Here is a 19,830-nt window from a genome sequence, read left to right as displayed (position 1 = left end):
TCCGGGTATCCCCGCTGCCCGCCTCTGTCGTTGCGGGCGAGTCCATCGCGTTCCGTAACGTGGGGGGGGGACAGCCCGGGCCGGATACCGCAACCCGGGACGGTTCGGAGACGGGAGGAGGAGCGGAGGTAGCGGCGGCGGAACGGCAGGGGACGGCGCCCTGCTGCAGAAGGGGTCGCGGCTCGGGAGGGGGGAGCCGCCCTGACGAACCGGCTCTCCCCTCCCCCCCTCGTCCCCCCTACGTCCCGGCGGGGGATGGTGCGTCCCGCAGCGCGCGCCTTGCTCGCGCGGTTCGGCGGCGGGGGGAGGGGACGCGCCGAGAGGGAGACCCGGGCCCCGCAGGGCTCCTCACGGGGACGGCGCGCGGGGGGGGGTCGCGGCGGCGGCTCCGACGGCCGGCACCATGTCGGCGGACGAGGACGAGCTGAAAGTCCCGGAGGATATGTTCAAAGACGTCAAGTTCTTCACCGTGGGGGACATCGACCCGAAGGTACCGGCTCCCCCTTCCCCGCTCCAGCACCGGTTTGCTGTAACCCCCCCCCCCGTTTTGGGGGGGTGGGGGCAGAATGGAATCTTCCAGCCCCCCTCGCGCGGGCTCGAGGCTCGCGCGCCGCACCCCGAGGGGAGGGAAGGGGGGGGGGGGAGAGGGACGTGTGTGTGTGTGTGTGGGGGGAGCGCGTTCCTGCCTCCCCTCAGGGATCGTTGCGGGGGGGGGGGGCGTCCGTTAACGGCCGTTCCCTCCGCCATCCCGCCACCGCCATGGGAGCCTTGGGCCGGCGGCGCAGGCCCCGTAGCAGCCCTGCGAGCGGAGGAGGGGCGGGCAGAGGGACTTCCTGCGGGAGACGGGGCCGGGGCGGCGGGGGAACGGCGGCGTGTCGCCCCCCTTCCCCCCCCCCCCCCCCGGGGCGCACCACACCGCCCGCACGGCCGCCTCCCGTCAGCGCCCCTCCCGCCTTCCCCTCCCCCCCCCCGTCTGTGGTGCGGGTCCGCGCCTGAGGGGGAGAACGGCTCCCCTCGGCCTCTGTAGGGAGCGCCCGTCGCGTTGGGTTGTGTGGGAAATAAATAAAAGTTTTTGTGTTTTGTCCGCTCGTGTAAGTGTTGGTGGTGCTTTTGGACCGCGGCGGAGTGCGAAGGGGTTCCACAGGGAAATTAAAAGTGGTTTCTGCCCTGGGTGCTGTGCTCCAGTCGGTGTTGGGCACCGGGGTCCTTCAGCTCCTGTCCTGTCACTGGCCTGTTGAGTTGTTTTTTGTCCCCAAAACAACGGGGTTATACGTTAAAAACAGCCCCGAGCTGTACTTAAACAGGAAAAAAAAAAAACAACCCTAAGTCCTTAGACTTGAAATATTTGGAAATGTGAGTAACAACACCTGTATCTAAAGCTATAGCAGCAACATTATTATGTATAGAAAGATGACTGCAAATAGCACTGGGGCTCTGGTATATCAGTTTTTACATAAATAGTGTCCCAAAAGGCACCTCGTTAGGTTTGTGTTGACACAGCGAGACAGTCAGCAGCATTGCCACAGAGCGAGTAACCAAGCTTTTCTTTAAGCAAGTTTTCGCATGTGAAGTTTCATTCTTCATAGCACTTAATGTCATTGTCACGAGGCTCCAATTTGCTCTGATCAAGCACACGAAATTCTCATCCATTTGTGGATGGCTTTTCTGGGTTCCAGGTTGACTGTAGTCTTGATAGTTTTTATAAAAACTATGTATATTTGAAGTTTTTACTTTTTTTTTATACCAATGGATGATAGGTTGGGTTTGAAAAGAGATTTCCTCCTTCATCTTTTGGGGATGAGCACGCTTTGAGCAGCTTGTTTCTAAATGTTTTCTCCAAAGACCAGCTATCCTAACAAACACTGAAACAGGCCCAGCACAAGCGAGCACTCTAATCAAAACAAATCCAAGAGTAAGAAAGAAAAAACCCAAACCATAATATATTCAGGTGAATATCAGCATACTCACTACCTGTTAAAACATATGCAGTGTGAACTAGAAGGGAAACAAAAGTCTGGAGTCGTGCCTGGATGTTCTTTGGCAAACGAGGGAGAGCTGGGCTGCTGGCGCTTGTCTGAGTCCATTCCTCTGGGATGTGCACTTGGCTGTTCTCACCTGACAGGAGGTGATAACTAGATGTCAGCTATTACTCTTTCTTTTTAAAAATGCTTTTCCTGCTTTCCGAAAAGATGTAAACCCAAACCATTGAGCTTTGGTCGTGCTGGTTAAAATCGATATCAAAGAAAGAGAGAAAACAACACCTTGTAGTATAAGGACTTTGAGCAGGATATTTGGCTTCTGGTTATCTCATTTTATTATTATTATTTTATGCCCTTAGCCTTACTTCAAAGATTCAAACTCTTCCTGTTTCTTCTAACTCAAGGTTTAGTGGGAGATGAGGAAGAGGGAATTTATATGCCCAAAAAATGGAGATGCGCTTCATGGGTTTAAGCTGGCATCTGAGGTGTGGGACCATATCGGGGCTTGTCAGCATTTTATTGACTGGTTACAGCTGTCGGTATGCAAGCACTTACACAGGGGAAGATCTTTCAGTACAGCTTTACAGTTTTGCCACTACTTCAGCTGAAGAAGCCACGTGCTCTGGGAAGAGTTTTGAAGCTGACATAAGCCACATTACTAAAAGTCTTTTCTGAACCACTTTAATCATGGGGCTCTATCATCCGTCACAGTTAGGATGTTTAGACTTACAGCCTGATGCTAGCAGAACGTTTTGCATGAGCAGCTCTTTGCAGCAGCTCTTTGCAGCATTGTTTTGATATTAAAAAAAAATCCCATTTCTACTTCATTAGTTGCAACTTCTTCCTCATGCTGTCAGGTTGGGATGCTGAGCTTTCATTCCGTTCTCTTTTTGGCCTTCCCATAAATAGACAGGCAAAGGGAACTTGGGGAGAGCTGTGCAGGACAACCAGCTTGTGTCCCATTCCTTGGGGATGTTGTTCAATTTCTACTATTTTCAAGCACTTTATTTTGATTTGTTTCCTGTCAGAATTGCAGCACCAGTAGTAAAGTTTTACCAGTATTAAAGCTACTAATTTCTGAATAATAAAAGGAAAGAATAATCTTAACTGGCATTTTCAGTATTTGAACTCTAGACTTTTATTTTGAACATTTTTCTCCCCTTCCACCCCCCCCCTTCTGTGCTACCTTTACTCCCATACAAGTGAGTCCCGTTTGGTACGGACAGGGCTGGATTCGTTGCACAGATCTCTACAACTGAGTTGAGAGAATGATAACATTTAAATCAACATTTTCTGTATTGGCCTTTCAAAAACGGGAATAAGATGTGCTTTGTAAGTTGTAAGAGGTTTTGCATTTTCTGATACTGAAATACTCTTAATCCTCCATCAATTCTTTTCCCAATGCAGCAGCCCTTTGTTAGAAGTTGCCCCTTCTCAGGACAGTGGTTAGTTTTTTTCTTTTTTTTTTCTTGCAAATCCTTCTAATATCCATTTTTCAATGTGTGTTAGCCGTTTTGCTTTTTTTTTCACCTGTTGCTTCCATAGCTACTGACTCAGTTACTTTGCCTTTCTGTACTTTGCTCAACGTTCATTCAAAGGCTTCTGAAGCTAACAACTGGAAAATCAAATGCAGGATTTCTTAGTCTGCCTGAGGAAGAATAGATTTTGAAGGAATATGTATTTTGGAAAAATGTTGAATACTCCAGATTTCTATGCCAGCCTGAATTTCTTTGGAAAGTAAAACTTCAGCTTCAGTCATTAAAATGTGGCAGAGTTGCAAACTGTTGAAAATCAAGGTTTAAAAGGGATGCTTTGCCAACCACAAAGAGTGCTGTCTGCTTGTACAGAACAAGAAGCCTGTACTCGTTCCTCTAGACCACTAACGTGTCTTCTCTCTTTACTGTTTTTCTCAAATAAAGGTGATAATAATCGTTTGCTTCTCCCTGTTCTCTTTCGGGTTTAGGTTATTCAGCTTCTGAAGGCTGGGAAAGCAAAGGAGGTTTCTTACAATGCACTTGCTTCTCATATTATTTCGGAAGACGGGGACAATCCAGAAGTTGGAGAATCTCGTGAAGTTTTCGATCTCCCGGTGGTAAAGGTGAGCGGCTCAGCCAGCACATCCGTTAAGTACTGACACAGATACTTCATTGTAACACAAAGTATTCCTCTTTAGATAATGTCCAAAGGAAATGTATCTTTAACATTTTTTTTCTTGTTTCATGAACTTTTATGCTGAGTTATAAATGTCTGTTACAATTCTGTCCTCTCCTTTCTCTCTCTCATTACTTTGTTATCTCTCCATATTTTGTTCGTTTTACTGTTGAGTCTGTGTGTCTCCATTCCCTGATGCTTTCTCCTGTCTGGCAATTCCTCCTTCAGTCTTCTGTGGGATCGTGGCCTGTTCAGCTTGACTTCAGTGCTGTTTCTGATGGGAAAGTTCCTATAAGTTTCTGGCAATGCAAAAAAAAAAAAAAACAAAAACAAAGCCCCACAACTTTGTAAAATAAATAATAGGTTTTTTTTCTCTCTTTTTTTAACATATAATTGGTAAGGTGCAGAGTCGTTTACTGGATCCTGCATATGTGTATGGTGTTAATTTTAAACAATAGAAACTCTTAGAAAAATAACTTTTTTCCCTCTTTGTTTTATTTTTTTTGTCTTTTGGCTTTTTTCTTTTTTTTTCACACTGAAATCATTGGTATTTTGTTTTTCCAGTGAAAGTTTACAAGCTTCATATTTGAAAATGTGAGCTGCTTCTTCTGCAAGTCGTGAGCGATTAAAAAAATCATTATTATTTCTCTGCCAGTACGTGGTTTTGGATTATTTTGTCCTTATGGTTGCAGGTGACAGTAGTGAATTCTGATGGCTTGTAGCATGAGAGTTCGTCTGGCAGTGTAGAAGTATGAATTAACAGATTCCAAAAAATAAAGGGTGCTTAGCTAGAGACCTTATGGTTATAGTGGGTGTGCTGATTAATTTTAAGCTTGGCTCCTATTTTTAATATCTTCGCCTTATAAAGTGTTTTGTGGTACAGTTTCAGTCTTATAAACAAGAAGACTGCAGCCACCCTTGTGGGAAGGGAGGGCATCAGTGTCCTAGCAGTGCCTTCTGCTGTCAAATGCCTTTTACTTAAACAATTTAATTTTCTTTTGGAGTACTTCTAACTAAATTTTCTTTCGTTTGCCAAAAAAAAGACAGCAGGTCTTTCAGTGATGTCACTTAGTTGGACCTGAAAACATCACAGCGTGATCTATAACCAAGAAGATTAGACTTAGTATCGAGGGAGTGGGAGTCAGAGGCAAAGGTAGCTTGCTACAGAGAGAAAAGGGATGGAGAATAAGGAAGAGAAAAATATGAGGGAGAAAAACCTCACTTTTTTTTTCCAAAGTTGAATATTAAATTATTTTCTAATACCTTCTTTTTCTAAGGGAGAGAGAATAGCAGAAACTGGGGCACCATAAACATGGTTACGACAATAAATGCACGTGTGTGTATATATGTTTATATGTATATATTTGTTTTTTGGAGGAAAAATCATGTCATATTGAATGTGATATCGCTCCTTCCCCCTTCTCACTTCTAAGCTGTATGAGACCCCTTCCTGTGTAAGGTTATGGTTCCTCACTCCTTGGTCATGAGTGTAAGGTAGGGGATGTTGGTTTTTTGTTTTTTGTTTTTTTTTTTTTAAGAGCAGGGAGAGCTTAAAAAGGAGAGCAGGTGAATAAATACTGTAAATAGCATTCAAGGAATAATAGAAGGACAAGAAAAATGTTCCCATATTACTACACGATCTTTGAGAAGTCTTTTTTTAACTTTGACAAATCAATCAGAACAGTTCTTTTGTAAAGGCGTTAGTAAACTGTCTGTAAAGCACTTAGACTTTAAAGCCGAGAGATGTATATTCAAACGAGATGTAGTACAAACTTAGACATTAACTCACATTTCATTCGTGCAGACAGAGTTTTTTAACATCTTATGGTTTTTATTTTTCAGCCTTCCTGGGTGACCTTGTCTGTTCGCTGTGGAGCTCTTCTGCCGTATCCTTTAAGTTCAAATTTGATGAAATTTTGTAGGAAATGCGTTAAAATAGGTAGCATCCAGTCATTAAAGACGCATGTATGTACATGTATGTGCATCTTACATTTTTAAAATGATAGGATGTGTGTTGCCTTCTAGGATCATAACATGCTTGGAACTTCTTTGTTTTACTTTACTTTTCCTCTCCCTTGGGCTATTTTGGCTGCTTAATAAGCACTTGCAAGAAAATTGTTATCAAATGGACTCAACCATTTTAGCTGGAAGCTGATAATTAACTGTGAGGATCCAGGAAAAATGCTGGAATGCAGTAAGGGGGCAAACGTTAGTTCTGAGTGGAATGGCCTATTTACTGCCTTTTTGAGAAACAAAATGAAGGAGAGAAGAAGCACACAATGACTCATATCCATACTCCGTATTGTAATAACACTTTGTTAACAAACAGGGGGAGTATTCCTGTTATTGGAGTAGTCTGTCCTTGCCTTTGGCAGACCCTTGTTCATTTTGGCTAGATTTATGTTTAACTTGTTTGGAGCTTATATTCTTGCATATGGATGGTGTAGTCCATTTTACCATTTTACTGTTTTATCTTTGTTTCCCTCAGTTTTTCTTTGGATCACAGGCAGGATGACAGTGGCTGTTGTTAGAGAAAGAAACTCATGCAGTTCTTACCTCAGACCATTCATGATAAAGATTATGTATATGGAGAAGCTGGAGCAGAGCAGTACGTTCCAGTACAGATACCAGCAGATGATTGCACTGAACAGTGCCAAGCCTAGGGAGGAATGCTCTCAGACAGGAGAACTCATTTTGGAAGGATAGTGGGTGGTGGCGTCCATAATGGAAAACGGGGTGGTGTAACCAAAAATCCAGGTGTTCATGTTGGGAATTCAGGTCTTAATTTGTCTCAGTCATTTATGATTGAAGTTTTATGTTTAGTATTTCAAGACATATGCCTTTGCATCTCACTGTGTCTGGTCTGTTTTGGAGATACTCTGTATATTGTCTACATCCCCAAGAGAATTCACCTCAGAGAGTGAGCTGTAGGAAAGGAAAGCATTGAATCAATCAGAAGAAAAAAAGTGTATTGAGGTCTTTACTGGGGTTTTAATTGTAACAATCAACATGTCAAATAGGTTTCACCAGTTAGCGTGAAACACTTGCCATAGTCATGGACAATCACCTGACCTAAGGAGAAGAAAGTTTTTCGTAAATGACTTGGCTTCCAAATGGAAAAGATGCACCAAACGTTACATGTCAAAACCCCGAACAGCAGAACTACTACATTTGAAATAAAGGGATTGTTGTGATGTGATATAGCCTGGTGATTTTTAGTGTTTTGCATTTAGAAATAAAAAACGTGTTTATCAGCCCATCCTTATCAGGATGGGAGAGTACAGTTGTTTATGTCAATGTAAGCCCTGTCCTCCCTGTTCCTTAGGGCTGTTTTGGAAGAAAACAAACAAACAAACTTGGAATTGGCTACTTTCTCATACTTGTGTAATCTACTGTTGTGTTGTTGGTGTTCTTTTCTCCCATAGAGAAGTTGCACTATTAGGAAATAAGTCTTCCATTTGAAACCGGGTGTCTGTAAAAGGATGTTTTTAAAAGTGCTGATGTTATTACATACTCAGAAGAGAAAGGAACAGATAAAAACTACTGAGCGATGCAGTCCATAACCAAATTGTAGCAGTAAATGTGGGAATGCAGCCCCGAATGGCTATTGCTTAGGAAGTTTTATTGTGGTTATATATGGATGGCCAAAGGAAAAGCCCACGTCTCAGTCGTATCATATTCTTGGGGTGCGTGGAAGGAGAGGGCTTTGTACACCTGTCGGCAATAAATGTGCACTTGGACATTTGCCTTTATTTCTGGCCCTTCATGTCCTTAGAACCTGGTGGTTTGGGATTATATTCAGAGCCTTATAGCGCTCACTAAAATGGGTTGTTAAGTCTTAACATTGTTCTGTTTCAGTCTCTTTATGGCTTCTAGCGCAGTGGCATCCGGCCTTTCATTAGGGTTTTAGGTACTGCAATAATGAAAAAAATGGAGTAGTTATTTCTGTTAGCTTTTTTCTGGTTGATTGCTTTTGGGCTCTGTTTTGGCAGGGCTTTGAGATTCTGCACTTTAGTCTTCTGTTTATGTTTTTATTTGGAGTAATACTCAAAATACTGAATTTACTGAAGAAGCAAGTCCTAGAAATGTCTTTAGTCAATTAAATACATGGATGCAGCAAGAGCAAAGACTTTGTTTGCATACCAGTTTCAGTACTTAACTTCCTTGGCATTCGTCTATGTAGAAAAAGTTAATACAGGATAAAAGCCCAATAATTTTGTCTGTTCCTTATAAATACGTTTTAACATTCCACTCTAAAAGTTATTTTCACCAGGGGGGACTTGAGAAAGCAGAGTGCTCTGTTCACTGCGAGGTGCTGTCAGCAGAACCTGACTAAACTGCTGTTGAAGGGAAGTAACAGAAAAACGAATCTGGAAGCAGACTTGCTGGAGGAGAAGAAATCGCAGTCTTGCGTGTGAAAACTTCAGTTATAATACCATAAAGAGGGCAGCAAAAGCACAAGTGAGGCAGGTTTATTCTTCCCTGGTCTTGTACAGATGAAAGGAGAGAGTCGATCAGAGCATTTCTGTCTGTTACCGAGGAAAAAAGAAGTGAGCTTTGTTGCATTCGCTCTGTTTTGTTTTCCAGATCCACTCGGAACACTGTTTTGCTGCTTCTGACTGTTCTAAGATGGCCTATTTAATTCCTGCTTTTAATGGACCTCTGATAAGTTAGGTACTGAGTTGTTGCTGCTCTAAGTGCTAGCAGCAGGTGCTAAGGCAAGGGGTGGGCAACCGTGCGCTGCTGAAAGATGCAGTGCTGAAACTGCCTGAGATGAAATACTAAGACATGCAGTGAGTTTCAAGGCATTCTTTGGACTTGGAGCACTGTGGATAATGGCAGTAATCTGTTCTGAAGTTTTAATGTGTTCTGGGCTTTGTTGTCAGCTTTCTGTGTGGATCTCGAAGTTTAACTATTGCTGGTGCTCATGTCAACAGCATAGGGGGAGGGTAATTTTGTTTGACTAAAGTCTCAGTATGCAGCTGCACAATAACACGATGCACAACTGTTTCTGTAGTCATTTTTTTCCAAGGAATTATGTGTGTATCTTAAACACAAAACCATGTGAAAGTGTAGAAGAGGCAAAAAGGTCACAGAAGTCAGCTGGTCCGTCTATCATGTCACTGCTGTCAGACCACTCTTCTATTTCATCAGTCTCCCATAATGGAAACTTATTTCTTATTCTTCCCCGTCCATCTTACAGTGCCTCACTGTTGTATTGCTAGAGTTTAACCTCAATACCATGCTGCTGTCTAACCCTGTTTCGCTTTATTTGAGACACCAAACAGAGAATTCTCTTTTCGGCAGTCTTTTATGGACTTGAAGATGTTGTGTTAACTACTTAAGCCCATCGATTCTGGTTCTTTCAGTTTCCTCTCAAGTCATGTTTACTAGGTCTGTAGAAAAAAAATACCTCATTGCTCTTTTCACATACTGCTTCATTTATACACCTCTTTCAAGCATCTGAAAACAAATATGCATTGCTGTCAGAGATCTTGTTGAGTGTTGAAAGTATGGTGGAAAACTGCACATTACTTTTAGGCTGTGTTTCTGTTTTTACATCCCAGTGTGATTTTTTTTTCAGTTTGCGATTCACAGTAGCTCCTAGATTTTTTTTTCCCTGCCTGGCCAACTTTCTTTCCAGTGTTATACCTTGGTAGGAGAAAAATTAGCTGGGGTATATTTGGTACTTTCTTATAGTGAGTGACCTGCCTGCTGCTGTTCTTAGATAATCTCTCTAAAACTTCACAGGTGTTCAACTTTAATTCCAGAAAACAATGGTAAATTTTTCTTGTGCGCCGTGTTCATTCTGTTTTGTCTGTTGCTGACTGTAACAAAACTTTCTTCCCTGGATTCTCCTGTACTTCTAGGTATGGAAGATAAGCACTGACTGATAATGGAAGGAAGCTCTTGCTAATGGATTGACTCCTGTAAGCTTTACTTAGAATCAGAGAATTCAGGTTAGAAAAGACCTCTAAGATCATCTGGTCCAACCTTTAACCTAGTACTGCCAAGTCCACCATTAAGTTATGTCCCTAAGCTCTACATCTACACGTTTTTTGACGCCCTCCGGGGATGGTGACTCAACCACTTCCCTAGGCAGCCTGTTACAATACTTCACAACCCTTTCAGCGAAGAAATTTTTCCTAATATCCCACCTAAACCTCCCCAGCCTACTTCATGTGGTAAGCATCCTGGGATAGGTGAAGATGTTCTAGGAAGAGAAGAGTTTGTAATGTTAACCAAAATTGGTCATAATGGCTCAGGTGTCCTGACCCACTTTATATATTCTTTTCTGGTATGTACAACTTGAATTGTAAATAATACACGTGCTTTTAAAAATACTTGATAATACCAGAGAGGTACTATGCACAATAGTTAATTTTCTTCCAGTATCCCCCAGGAAACTTCTGTTTAGCTTATTTTGCATCCTTGACACCTGCTTTTCAGTGTAAATGGCTTCTCTCCAGAATCATGTCAGGTCTTTTTTGGAGTCACTGCCTGTCTCTCTCAGGTAAGAAGTGAACCATGTTTCAGTCTACCTCAGCGTACAAACTGCGTGATGCTTTGTTTTTCTGAGGACAGGGATCAGTTTTTCTGTTGTAATGTGACTTTTTTCCTTGTGTGTTAGGTGAGTTATCACCTAAAACAGCTGTTCACTGGAAAATAGTTTTTCACTGAAAATGAAGACTCAAGCATTTGAAACTGAACTGAAATTTGAATCAGCAATATATCTTGAATTTATTTATCAGCAGCAGCATGGTGATTCTAAAATGAAGAGCACAGTGGAGTATGAAATCTTTGCTCCTTAACAATATTAAGTGAACGTGCTGTACCTGCTTACACACTGAAACCTTAACAGGGTTGTCAGTGAGTAAAATTAGTGGAAATGGCTTCACTGGCTTGTGTTCGTTCACAGCTCTGTAGATCTGTGAGTAGTCTGATGATTGTGTGTGCGCGGATGGACAGGATCAGGACCTACGTGCTAGTGGTGTGTACGTGTGCTTTAGACCTCTTAACAAATTATTCTGTAATGCAGTCATTAAATCTGAACGTTAATGGCTTAAACACACATGGCTTTCTTGGTGGGGCTGAACACGAGTTGTTAGAAATAAACACTTGATGTGTTTACGTAGGCTATTAATTTGGTCTGCTTGTTAAAATTCTATTGAATGAACCTAAACAGGTTGCCTAAGGTAACGAATAAATCTTGTTTGCTTGATCACTAACTTCTACTTCTTGTGAAAGGTGATGTCCTAGTGTTGAGTTTTACAGAATTGAAGGACATTTGCTTCTCTGTACAGGTTAAAATGATTGCTTAAGGTCTTTTTGTTGTCTTTGTCACCCTTTTTTCCTTGTAACTTTCACATTAATTTGGTACTTGGAAGTGATGGGTAATGTGTTAGCCAGATTTGAAAGTGCTATGTCAGGAATTGTACTAAAATTCTTTGAGTGGAGGCAGTTTGTTCACAGATGTAAGAGACCTATTTACCTTCCTCTTAGGTTTCATCTGAAGACCGAAGCACGCTGTGGGCTTTGATTACTTTTTATGGAGGGAATTGCCAGCTGAGCCTAAATAAGAAGTGTACTCATTTGATTGTGCCTGAGCCGAAGGGGGTAAGAGTTTATTATGTGTACAATTCTTCCTGGTGTAGCCACCGTTTGCTTTTGAATAATCCAAAATGTTCCTTCTCCGTGAAGTTAAGATCCTTAAGCTTGTTTGTTAGACTTGAACAGTTAAATTCACCACAATTACGCGTTGCAGTTAATCAGTTGGTATTTATTTTTTGCATGGCTTTAAGCCTCATTAATTCAAAATCTGTCCAATTTCATGTTGTTATCTGTATGTCTGGTTGAATAAAGTGTATTCTTTATTCTGTTTGTGCTAAACTAATTTGACATATCATAATCATGAATGATTGTGGTTTGTTTATCTGTAGCTAGAAACCAGGAAGAAAAATGAAAGCTACAGAATTGAAAAATCGAGTAAAATGCCTTAGATGTTACATGGGGAAAGGAATTAAAGATAACTCTCAAGTCCCTCAACTCTTTCCTCTTAAAGAGAGATGGTAGGATAAACAGTGCACAGCATTCCTGCACAAGTTCTGATTGATAAAGTAGTCTTGCTTCAAAACACTCCCTTTTAGGAAATCAAATGTTGCTGACTTTCTACAAATAGAGAAACGGAATCTGAAAGCTTAGGTAGCTGGCTGAAGGCAGCACCGAGCCCATAAGAACAGGCTTCTGTACTGTAGTGATTGGTTATAATACTACTGAAACTTCCTGGTGTGTTCAGGTAGTCATCTTCATGAAGAAGAAATACATTTGCAATTGATTTAGTCTGGTTTTACTAAAAATACTTAAATTGAAGCTCACTTAACAAAAATTTGCTTGGATTTTTCTGGTTAATGCAGTGGATGGAGCGAGTTTTCAGTTTTGTTTTCTTCTTTTGTCCTTTAATAACACGAGAGCATTTTCAATTATTTGACTGAGTAGCTCTAAGATCTATATAATACCTCCTTAGATTAATATGTAAAACTTTGTCAAGTTTCCAATATTATTTCATACAAATTTAATGTGTTACTGTTTCACCAACAACCCTTTTAGTATTTCTAAGCTAATGTAAACCATCTAATATTAAGATGGAGAAAAACATATGGCTAGTGGGATGTCATTAAATTCGCGTGTGGAATACGTAGGAAAGTGCTTTAGAATAGATTTACTCTAAAAAATAGAAATGTGCTGAAGAAGAGGAAATTACTGGGAGAAGAGAAGGTTGGTTGGACAGTGCAGGCATGGGAAATGCTTGCCTTTTCTTCCGTGTTTCATTTAAAACTTTAAATAAGAACTTTTTATTTATTTATTTTTGCTTAAAGACAAGATTTTTCTTCTGTGGAAGCTAAAAGTATGTATTGAACACCATCCTAGTTGTTGTCTCTGCCACAACAAAATGTGATGCTTGATTGAAGAGCTTTGCTAAGTAAGATGCAGTTTTAATAGGCGATGGTATGATTTAAGGCAACGCTTCTTAAATGTATAAGCTTTTAAGAACAAAGGATACTTTCTTAAGTTTGCCACTTGAATGGAAGAAAACACAGTAATAGCATTTCATATCTTTAGAACGAAATAAATATCTTGTTTAATTTCCATAATCATTGAACGGGGACAGATTTATAGGATGATTACTTAAAATACATCTGTGCCTGTTGTTCCGACATAATACTACAAAGGAACCTGCAGCAGTTTGTAATGAGAAGAGTTTTGACACTAGTGAAAACTTAAATGATTGCTTTGACTAAACACAAGATGATAAAACAAGATTCTTAATAATTCTCGCCACAAAAAAAGAATGAAAATTCATATCTGCAAATAAACTTGGTTTCGTCTGTAATCTCTTTATTGTGTATGAATGACAGTTTCATTGTAGGAAATAACTCCAGAGAATCATTAAATGAAATTAATTTCCTCTGAATGCTCTGGTTTTTAATTTATATTGTCTGACATACAAAGAAAATCCCAGCTCAATCGCTCTCAAATATTAGATCCTGAAATTAGTTTCAAATCTTATGCTGAAAGTTTTTTCACTATTTTAATATTTGTGAGGAGTTTGTATCAAAGAAGACATTTGAATAAATGGAACGCTCAACCTGTGTGTACTTCTGCTCAGTTAGGAAAGGAAGTAGAGAAGTTCCCCTATTTCTGTACATCATCAAACGGTGAAATGGTAAGGAGGATGGGAGGGATAACATTTTCTACCTTGTCAATATCATAACCTCTTAGTAACCTCTTAGTAAAATGGATTTAGCTAATATGAGGACAGAAATGTAACTTCCAAGTTGAGGGCAACATTAGGGTTTGCAACTTCTGGGCAGGTGTATGGGAAGTACCCTACTGTTTTCTGATGTATATTCCTGCTGAAATTCATTCTTTCAGCGATCAGCTCTTAAATATTCACCTTTGCTTTATTGTGAAATTCTCATTTTCCCTGAATGCTTTTTCATGATGCTTTATACTTCAGTGGAGCAAGCCTGAATGTATTGAGGCTCACCTTTATGTCCACCTTGAGAGCAGCTGCGTCTGAGTATTTACTGTGACATTCCTGCTGGTGTTCTGACAACTTTCTCAGGACCAAGTATCTTTTTGGATCCTTAAGTTTTAGAAGATCTTGAGTAATGGTGTTTTGCAAGTGAAGACTTTGTCTTCTGCGTTAGTGCCTTCTGAGTCCGTCATATGGTAAATGTGGATCTTCTTGTTTAAATCAGTTTGAACCTGTGGCACCAGTAGCGTGGTCTGTCCTGTTGGTTCTGGAAGAGAGCAGGTTGTCATTGAACAACAATCTCTTGCGATCTGCTTGTCCATGCTCTAGTTGAGCCCCTCCAAAAGCTAGGGTGCCACGTTTTTTGTTTGTTCTTTGTTTTTGTCTTTAAATTGATTGTTTTCATCTTTTTTCGTAGGAGAAATACGAATGTGCTTGTAAACATGACGTCATTAAAATTGTGACACCAGACTGGGTACTGGATTCTGTAGCTGATAAGTCTCGAAAAGAAGAGACTCCTTATCATCCTCGCTTAATTATATACGAGGAGGAAGAAGAGGAGGAGGAGGAAGAGGAGGAAGAAGCAGAAAATGAAGAGCAAGATTCTCAAAATGAAGCCAGTACTGATGAAAAATTATCAAGCCCAGCATCTTCCCGAGAAGGGTCACCTTTGGGTGATCAAGTTTTCTCGCCAAAATCTACTACTGCTGATAAGGCAAAAGGGGAACTGATGTTTGATGATTCTTCAGATTCTTCTCCGGAAAAGCAAGAGAGGAATTTGAATTGGACGCCAGCTGAAGTTCCCCAGGCATCCACAGCAAAGCGTAGGTTGCCTCAAGGGAAAGACTCCGGGTTAATTAATTTATGTGCCAATGTCCCGCCAGTGCCAGGGAATATCTTGCCTCCGGATATGAGAGGCAATTTGATGGCTTCGGTCCAAGGTGCCCAAAGTTCTGATCGACAAGAAATGATGGCTGCGTGGAGCCCGGCAGTGCGGACGTTAAGGAATATTACTAATAGTGCTGATATTCAGCAGATTAATAGACCGTCAAATGTAGCACATGTAAGTGTTGGATTTTTCATTTATAAGATACTGGACTTTTTATTAGGAACTAATGTGTCCGAGAATTTAAGTTTCCTTTTACTGTCCTCTGAATGTGCAAAGGAGTAAAAGTTCTGTACATTACTTAGAAGATGTAGCCAAATTGGTAACCTCCTAATAATAAGTAACTTCTTTCCTAGCAGGTTCATAGAAGTAAGAATGTGCGTGGAAAAAACGTTAAAGAGTAAAGCAATGTTTCACTGTAGCTTGGCTTAGAGTTTCATGGTATTTCAGTATTGATTTCTTTATAAGAAGGGGAAAAAATGATTAATTTAAAGTAATTTCTCTAGTTTAGAGAACCTGATTTCGTAGCCTTCAAGGTTTTTACTCAGTGCAAGGAATTATTAGTGGTATAAACACACCGAACTGTAAAATGGATTGTGGTCCCAGTAGGGTCAGTTCTGTCCTGTTCTGTTCTGTTCTGCTGGGCATCATTAAGTTGTGGTACAGCATAGTCAGGGTTGTGATGCACAAGTCCTAACTTACAGCTTTTTATGCCAGTCATAGTTGAAATAATTGTAGCTTTTGTATTGAATTTAATTTTAGCAGAGACTAAAAGTCGAGCGAGCACACACCAACGTTATGTGCAGCATTAAAATCCTAAGAGGTTTACGGGAAGGGAATGTGAGAGAAGTAGGTGCTGGTACATGTTAGACACAACTTTTACTTAGATGATTACGCTGGGGCATTTATTTGGATGTTCATCTGAAGGTAAAACCTTCAAAGGTGCCTGAGTACAAGCTTACAGCAAGTACTCTAAAGAAACGCAAAAAGTAGAGTCAGTTGGATTTGTTGGTTCTTTGTTTCCTATATCAAAAGGAAATGCCGGCTTCCTTTTGAAACTGAGTCTCAGGTTCCTCTTCTCAGTGCCTTGAACTGTTGAAAGACTGAAACTTTTGGGTAAGGAATGAGCAGAATGGCCAAAACCCTGGTTGGTTGGCCAGTGTTTTCATGCCTAAACATCATATCACCCACAACGCAGTCGTTGTACTGTAAAATACTCTTTAGTAGCCTCGTATGGAAGTATTTTTGCATAAGTATTTATAGAGATACAAGGCAGTTGCTGGTGTGGTGCTTTGGTTAGGCTTGGTTCTCCAGACATCTCTTAGAGTAGGGACTGACCATGGTGTACAAGGACTGCTTTCAAGTACCCTATCTGGCTACTGTATAAGTTGCAGTGCTAGCTCCAGCATTTGGAGAAAGGCTTTGCCTCTCACAGTTGTGGATCTGCCTCCTAGAGGGAGAAATACCACTGCCACAGTATTTCTTGTAACTTCCCCCTGGCTGGGTTAAGCTGCATTTTGGATCCTGCTTGGGTACCGGATCTGGGTGGGTTCCGTGTCGTAGTGCAGTCTTTGAAAGTTGAACCAGAGATCTCTAGTGAATGGCAAGGTCTGCAGTAATAAGGCGTTTGCAGCTGAGAGTTACTGTGTGAATATAGCCCTAGGATACTTCTGAAAGTTTTATCCCTTTGTTTTGAAGTATCTGTCCTGCAGCTTCTGTAATTTTGACTTTTGGGACTCACAACAACAAGTAGTCTCTCCTAATACTGAGCCACAGAGACATTCTTTATGTCTGTTAATTTTTAGTTATTGAATGTTTATACTCTGTTTATACTTGAGATCAGAGATGGGTGATGCGTTGGTAATCGTGGTTGCCACGCTATACCAACAACATCAGAGTTGCATACATGCAACCTGAGATGTTTGGAAGTGCATTGTAAGAACTTGAGTCACCTCCGATGAAGAGCTGATGGACATCTGATGTGGAGAGGATACAGTTGGTTAGCTTTGGGTCTTAGTGTCCACTCTGTGAATTAGACAGCAAAAGATGAAATGAAATTCCAGGTTACTTCAGCACTTAGCATAAACAAAATCTATTATTCTCAAAAACTTAGCGCTGAGCTGTATTTTGGGATTCAGTTTTTAAAATAGGGCTGAATATCCCTGGATTGGGTCAAGAGGATGAAAACTTGAATTCAGCTTCCGTGTTTCGAACAGTACTAACTAATGGAGGCATTATTAGCAATATTTAAGTGAAAGAAAACAAGACTGTGGAACTAAACTTTGAAGTTAGTGTGCCAGCAGGGATGTAAAATGAGTATTGCAGTTGATTGAGTTGATCGATACAATTACTGATGCAGCGTTAACAGTCCTGATGCTATTTGAACATATTACCAAGAATACAGGGATGGGTTTCAGTCTTAAATTTTGTAAAATGTGTATTGCATTTAATTAAGAGTCATGTGTAGCTCCACTTTTCTGTGTGCAAGTCCTGTCTTTTCACTTTGAGAAAGTTATTAGCACTTGACGATTTGCATTGATCTTAGCATGTGTTTAAGCATAAGGTTCTTTTCTTTTGAGAGAGATATTTTCCCAGTAGTTCTTTAAATATTTTAAAAACTGAATGACAACAAAAAGGTTACAAAACTAATCTTTGTTTTCTAGATCTTACAATCACTTTCAGCACCTACAAAAAGCTTAGAACAACAAGTAAATCATAGCCAACAGGGACATCCAAACGCGGTGCTGTTTAGCCAAGTGAAACTAACACCAGAGACACATTTGTTACAGCAGACACATCAAGCACAGCAGCAACAGCACCATCCTCTTTTACATCTTCAACCTCAACAACTTATGCAGCTACAACAGCAGCAGCAGCAACAGCCCCAGATCTCCCAGCAGCCTTTCCAGCAGCAACAGACTCACCAGTTTCCACAACAGCAGCAGCAGGTTCATCAGCAGCACCAGTTCGCACAGCAGCAGCTTCAGTTTCCGCAGCAGCAGTTGCACGCCCAACAGCAGCTCCACCGTCCTCAGCAGCAGCTCCAGTTCCAACAGCAGCATGCTTTGCAACAGCAGCTTCATCAGCTGCAGCAGCAGCAGCTCCAGCAGCAACAGTTGCAGCACCTCCAGCAACAGAACCTCCAGCAACAGCAGCTGCAGCATCAGCAGCAGCAGATTCAGCAGCAGCAATTACAGCAGCAGCACCTACAGAGGTTACACCAACAGCATCAGCAGCAGCAAATGCAGAACCAGGCAGCACAGCACTTAACTCAGACACCTCAAGCACTACAGCATCAGGTCGCGACCCAGCAGCAGCAACACCACCAGCAGCAACAGACACAACTGCAACAGCAGCCGCTTTTTGGGCATGATCCTGCAGTAGAAAGTTAGTAATACTGCCTCTGATCCTGGAGAAAACCTCTAATGACATGACAGGATTTGGGTTAGAATGTCAAAAAATAGTGTTGTATTTACAGTATGGCATTGTAAGACTTAAAAACTCCATGTATAGCTCAGGACCTGTTTTACTATTTTTTATGCTAACAGGTGTAAGCTATAAATAAGGATGTCCAGAAATCTGAAAACTTTTTCTGTTCAAATGTATGCTTTATCCCACTAGCATATAAATTATGCTGTGGGAACAACATTAGTGTCTGCATGGCATAGGTTTTTTCCTTTGAAAGAAGGGAAAGGGGAGCCTTGAAAAGGGGATAACAACTGGAAAGATAGGTTAAGTTTTGGAAATAGTAAATTAATGAGGAGGGTTCAGCATCAGATAGAGATTGTCATAGCTGACTTTGAATTCTGCTCATTCTAGTAGAACTGAAAGCTTTTTGACTGTTTTGACTCTTCCTGATGATCTGTGCATGTGTCCTGTGTTTTCCTTTGGTGTCTCTTTCTCCTACCCCTTTACCCAGCTCTTCCTCCAGCAAAACAAAAAAAAGACCCCAGTTTCCCCACAAATAGTGGGCCAAACTGTGCCTTTAGACATCGCTGTCAGCTTTGAGATTTTGGATCCTGTTTTCTCCAAGAAACAGATAGCTTCAAAATTAAATGTAGTTTATAACTTGGTAATAGGAAAGATGAGTGTAGTGAATATGTTTTGAAATGAACCCTTCAGAGCTTTAAGTTTTTAATTTTCTGTTCCTTTATGTGCCAAACTATTCCAGTTCCAGAAGAATATTTCCTGCTGGGCTGTGTCTTTGCAATTGCTGATTACCCAGAACAGATGTCTGATAAACAGCTGTTAGCGACCTGGAAACGGGTAAGATTCTGCTGTATTTCCAAAAAACAATGATAACCTTACTCTCACAGCAACTAAATCCTAAAAGGAACAATTGGAAGTATTTTGGCACTGTTTGCTTTTCTTTAGGTATCATTTTATTTAATGTTCGTGTTGTGACTAGGGAAAAAAACATTATTCAACTGAGGCTGACTAGAAAAAGTAGTAAATGCTTCAGACGTGCAGCCAGGTTGAATTCGGTCTTCAGCCAGAACATTAACTAAAAAAGCTATAACATTAAATGTTTCCCAACTATTTAATGTTTCCCAACTATTTATGCTTTCGATCAGGCAACTGTAGTAGAGCAAATGTAATATAGCATTGCTTTCTATCTTTAACTTAATTGCATTAAAAGACTGTTTTTTTGCATAGAATTCTGGCATATTTAGTAGGCTGTGAGGTATCCACCTGAGTGAATAAGATGGAGGAATAGAGCGTTTCTATTTTTTTGCCAACTTCTATTTTTCAGAAAAATCTGATTGTATCCTTTCCTA

At 40.9% G+C, this 19,830-nt stretch overlaps 1 protein-coding gene across 1 annotated transcript in view; it reads left to right on the top strand.

Moving 5' to 3' along the window:
• Positions 1-309: 309 nt before the first annotated feature.
• The window catches only part of PAXIP1 (PAX interacting protein 1), a 33,691-nt gene continuing 14,170 nt past the window's right edge, over positions 310-19,830 (top strand). Inside the window, exons 1-8 of the mRNA XM_050709219.1 lie at positions 310-490; positions 3,943-4,077; positions 5,973-6,016; positions 10,581-10,644; positions 11,634-11,747; positions 14,585-15,229; positions 17,716-18,439; positions 19,224-19,318. Of these exons, the coding sequence (XP_050565176.1) occupies positions 404-490; positions 3,943-4,077; positions 5,973-6,016; positions 10,581-10,644; positions 11,634-11,747; positions 14,585-15,229; positions 17,716-18,439; positions 19,224-19,318 (1,908 nt within the window). The 5' untranslated portion in view covers positions 310-403. The remainder of the gene's footprint in view (positions 491-3,942; positions 4,078-5,972; positions 6,017-10,580; positions 10,645-11,633; positions 11,748-14,584; positions 15,230-17,715; positions 18,440-19,223; positions 19,319-19,830) is intronic.

This window comes from Cygnus atratus, chromosome 2 (assembly GCF_013377495.2).
Source record: "Cygnus atratus isolate AKBS03 ecotype Queensland, Australia chromosome 2, CAtr_DNAZoo_HiC_assembly, whole genome shotgun sequence".
Taxonomy (NCBI): Eukaryota; Metazoa; Chordata; class Aves; order Anseriformes; family Anatidae; genus Cygnus; species Cygnus atratus.
This window is presented reverse-complemented; position numbering and strand designations above follow the sequence as displayed.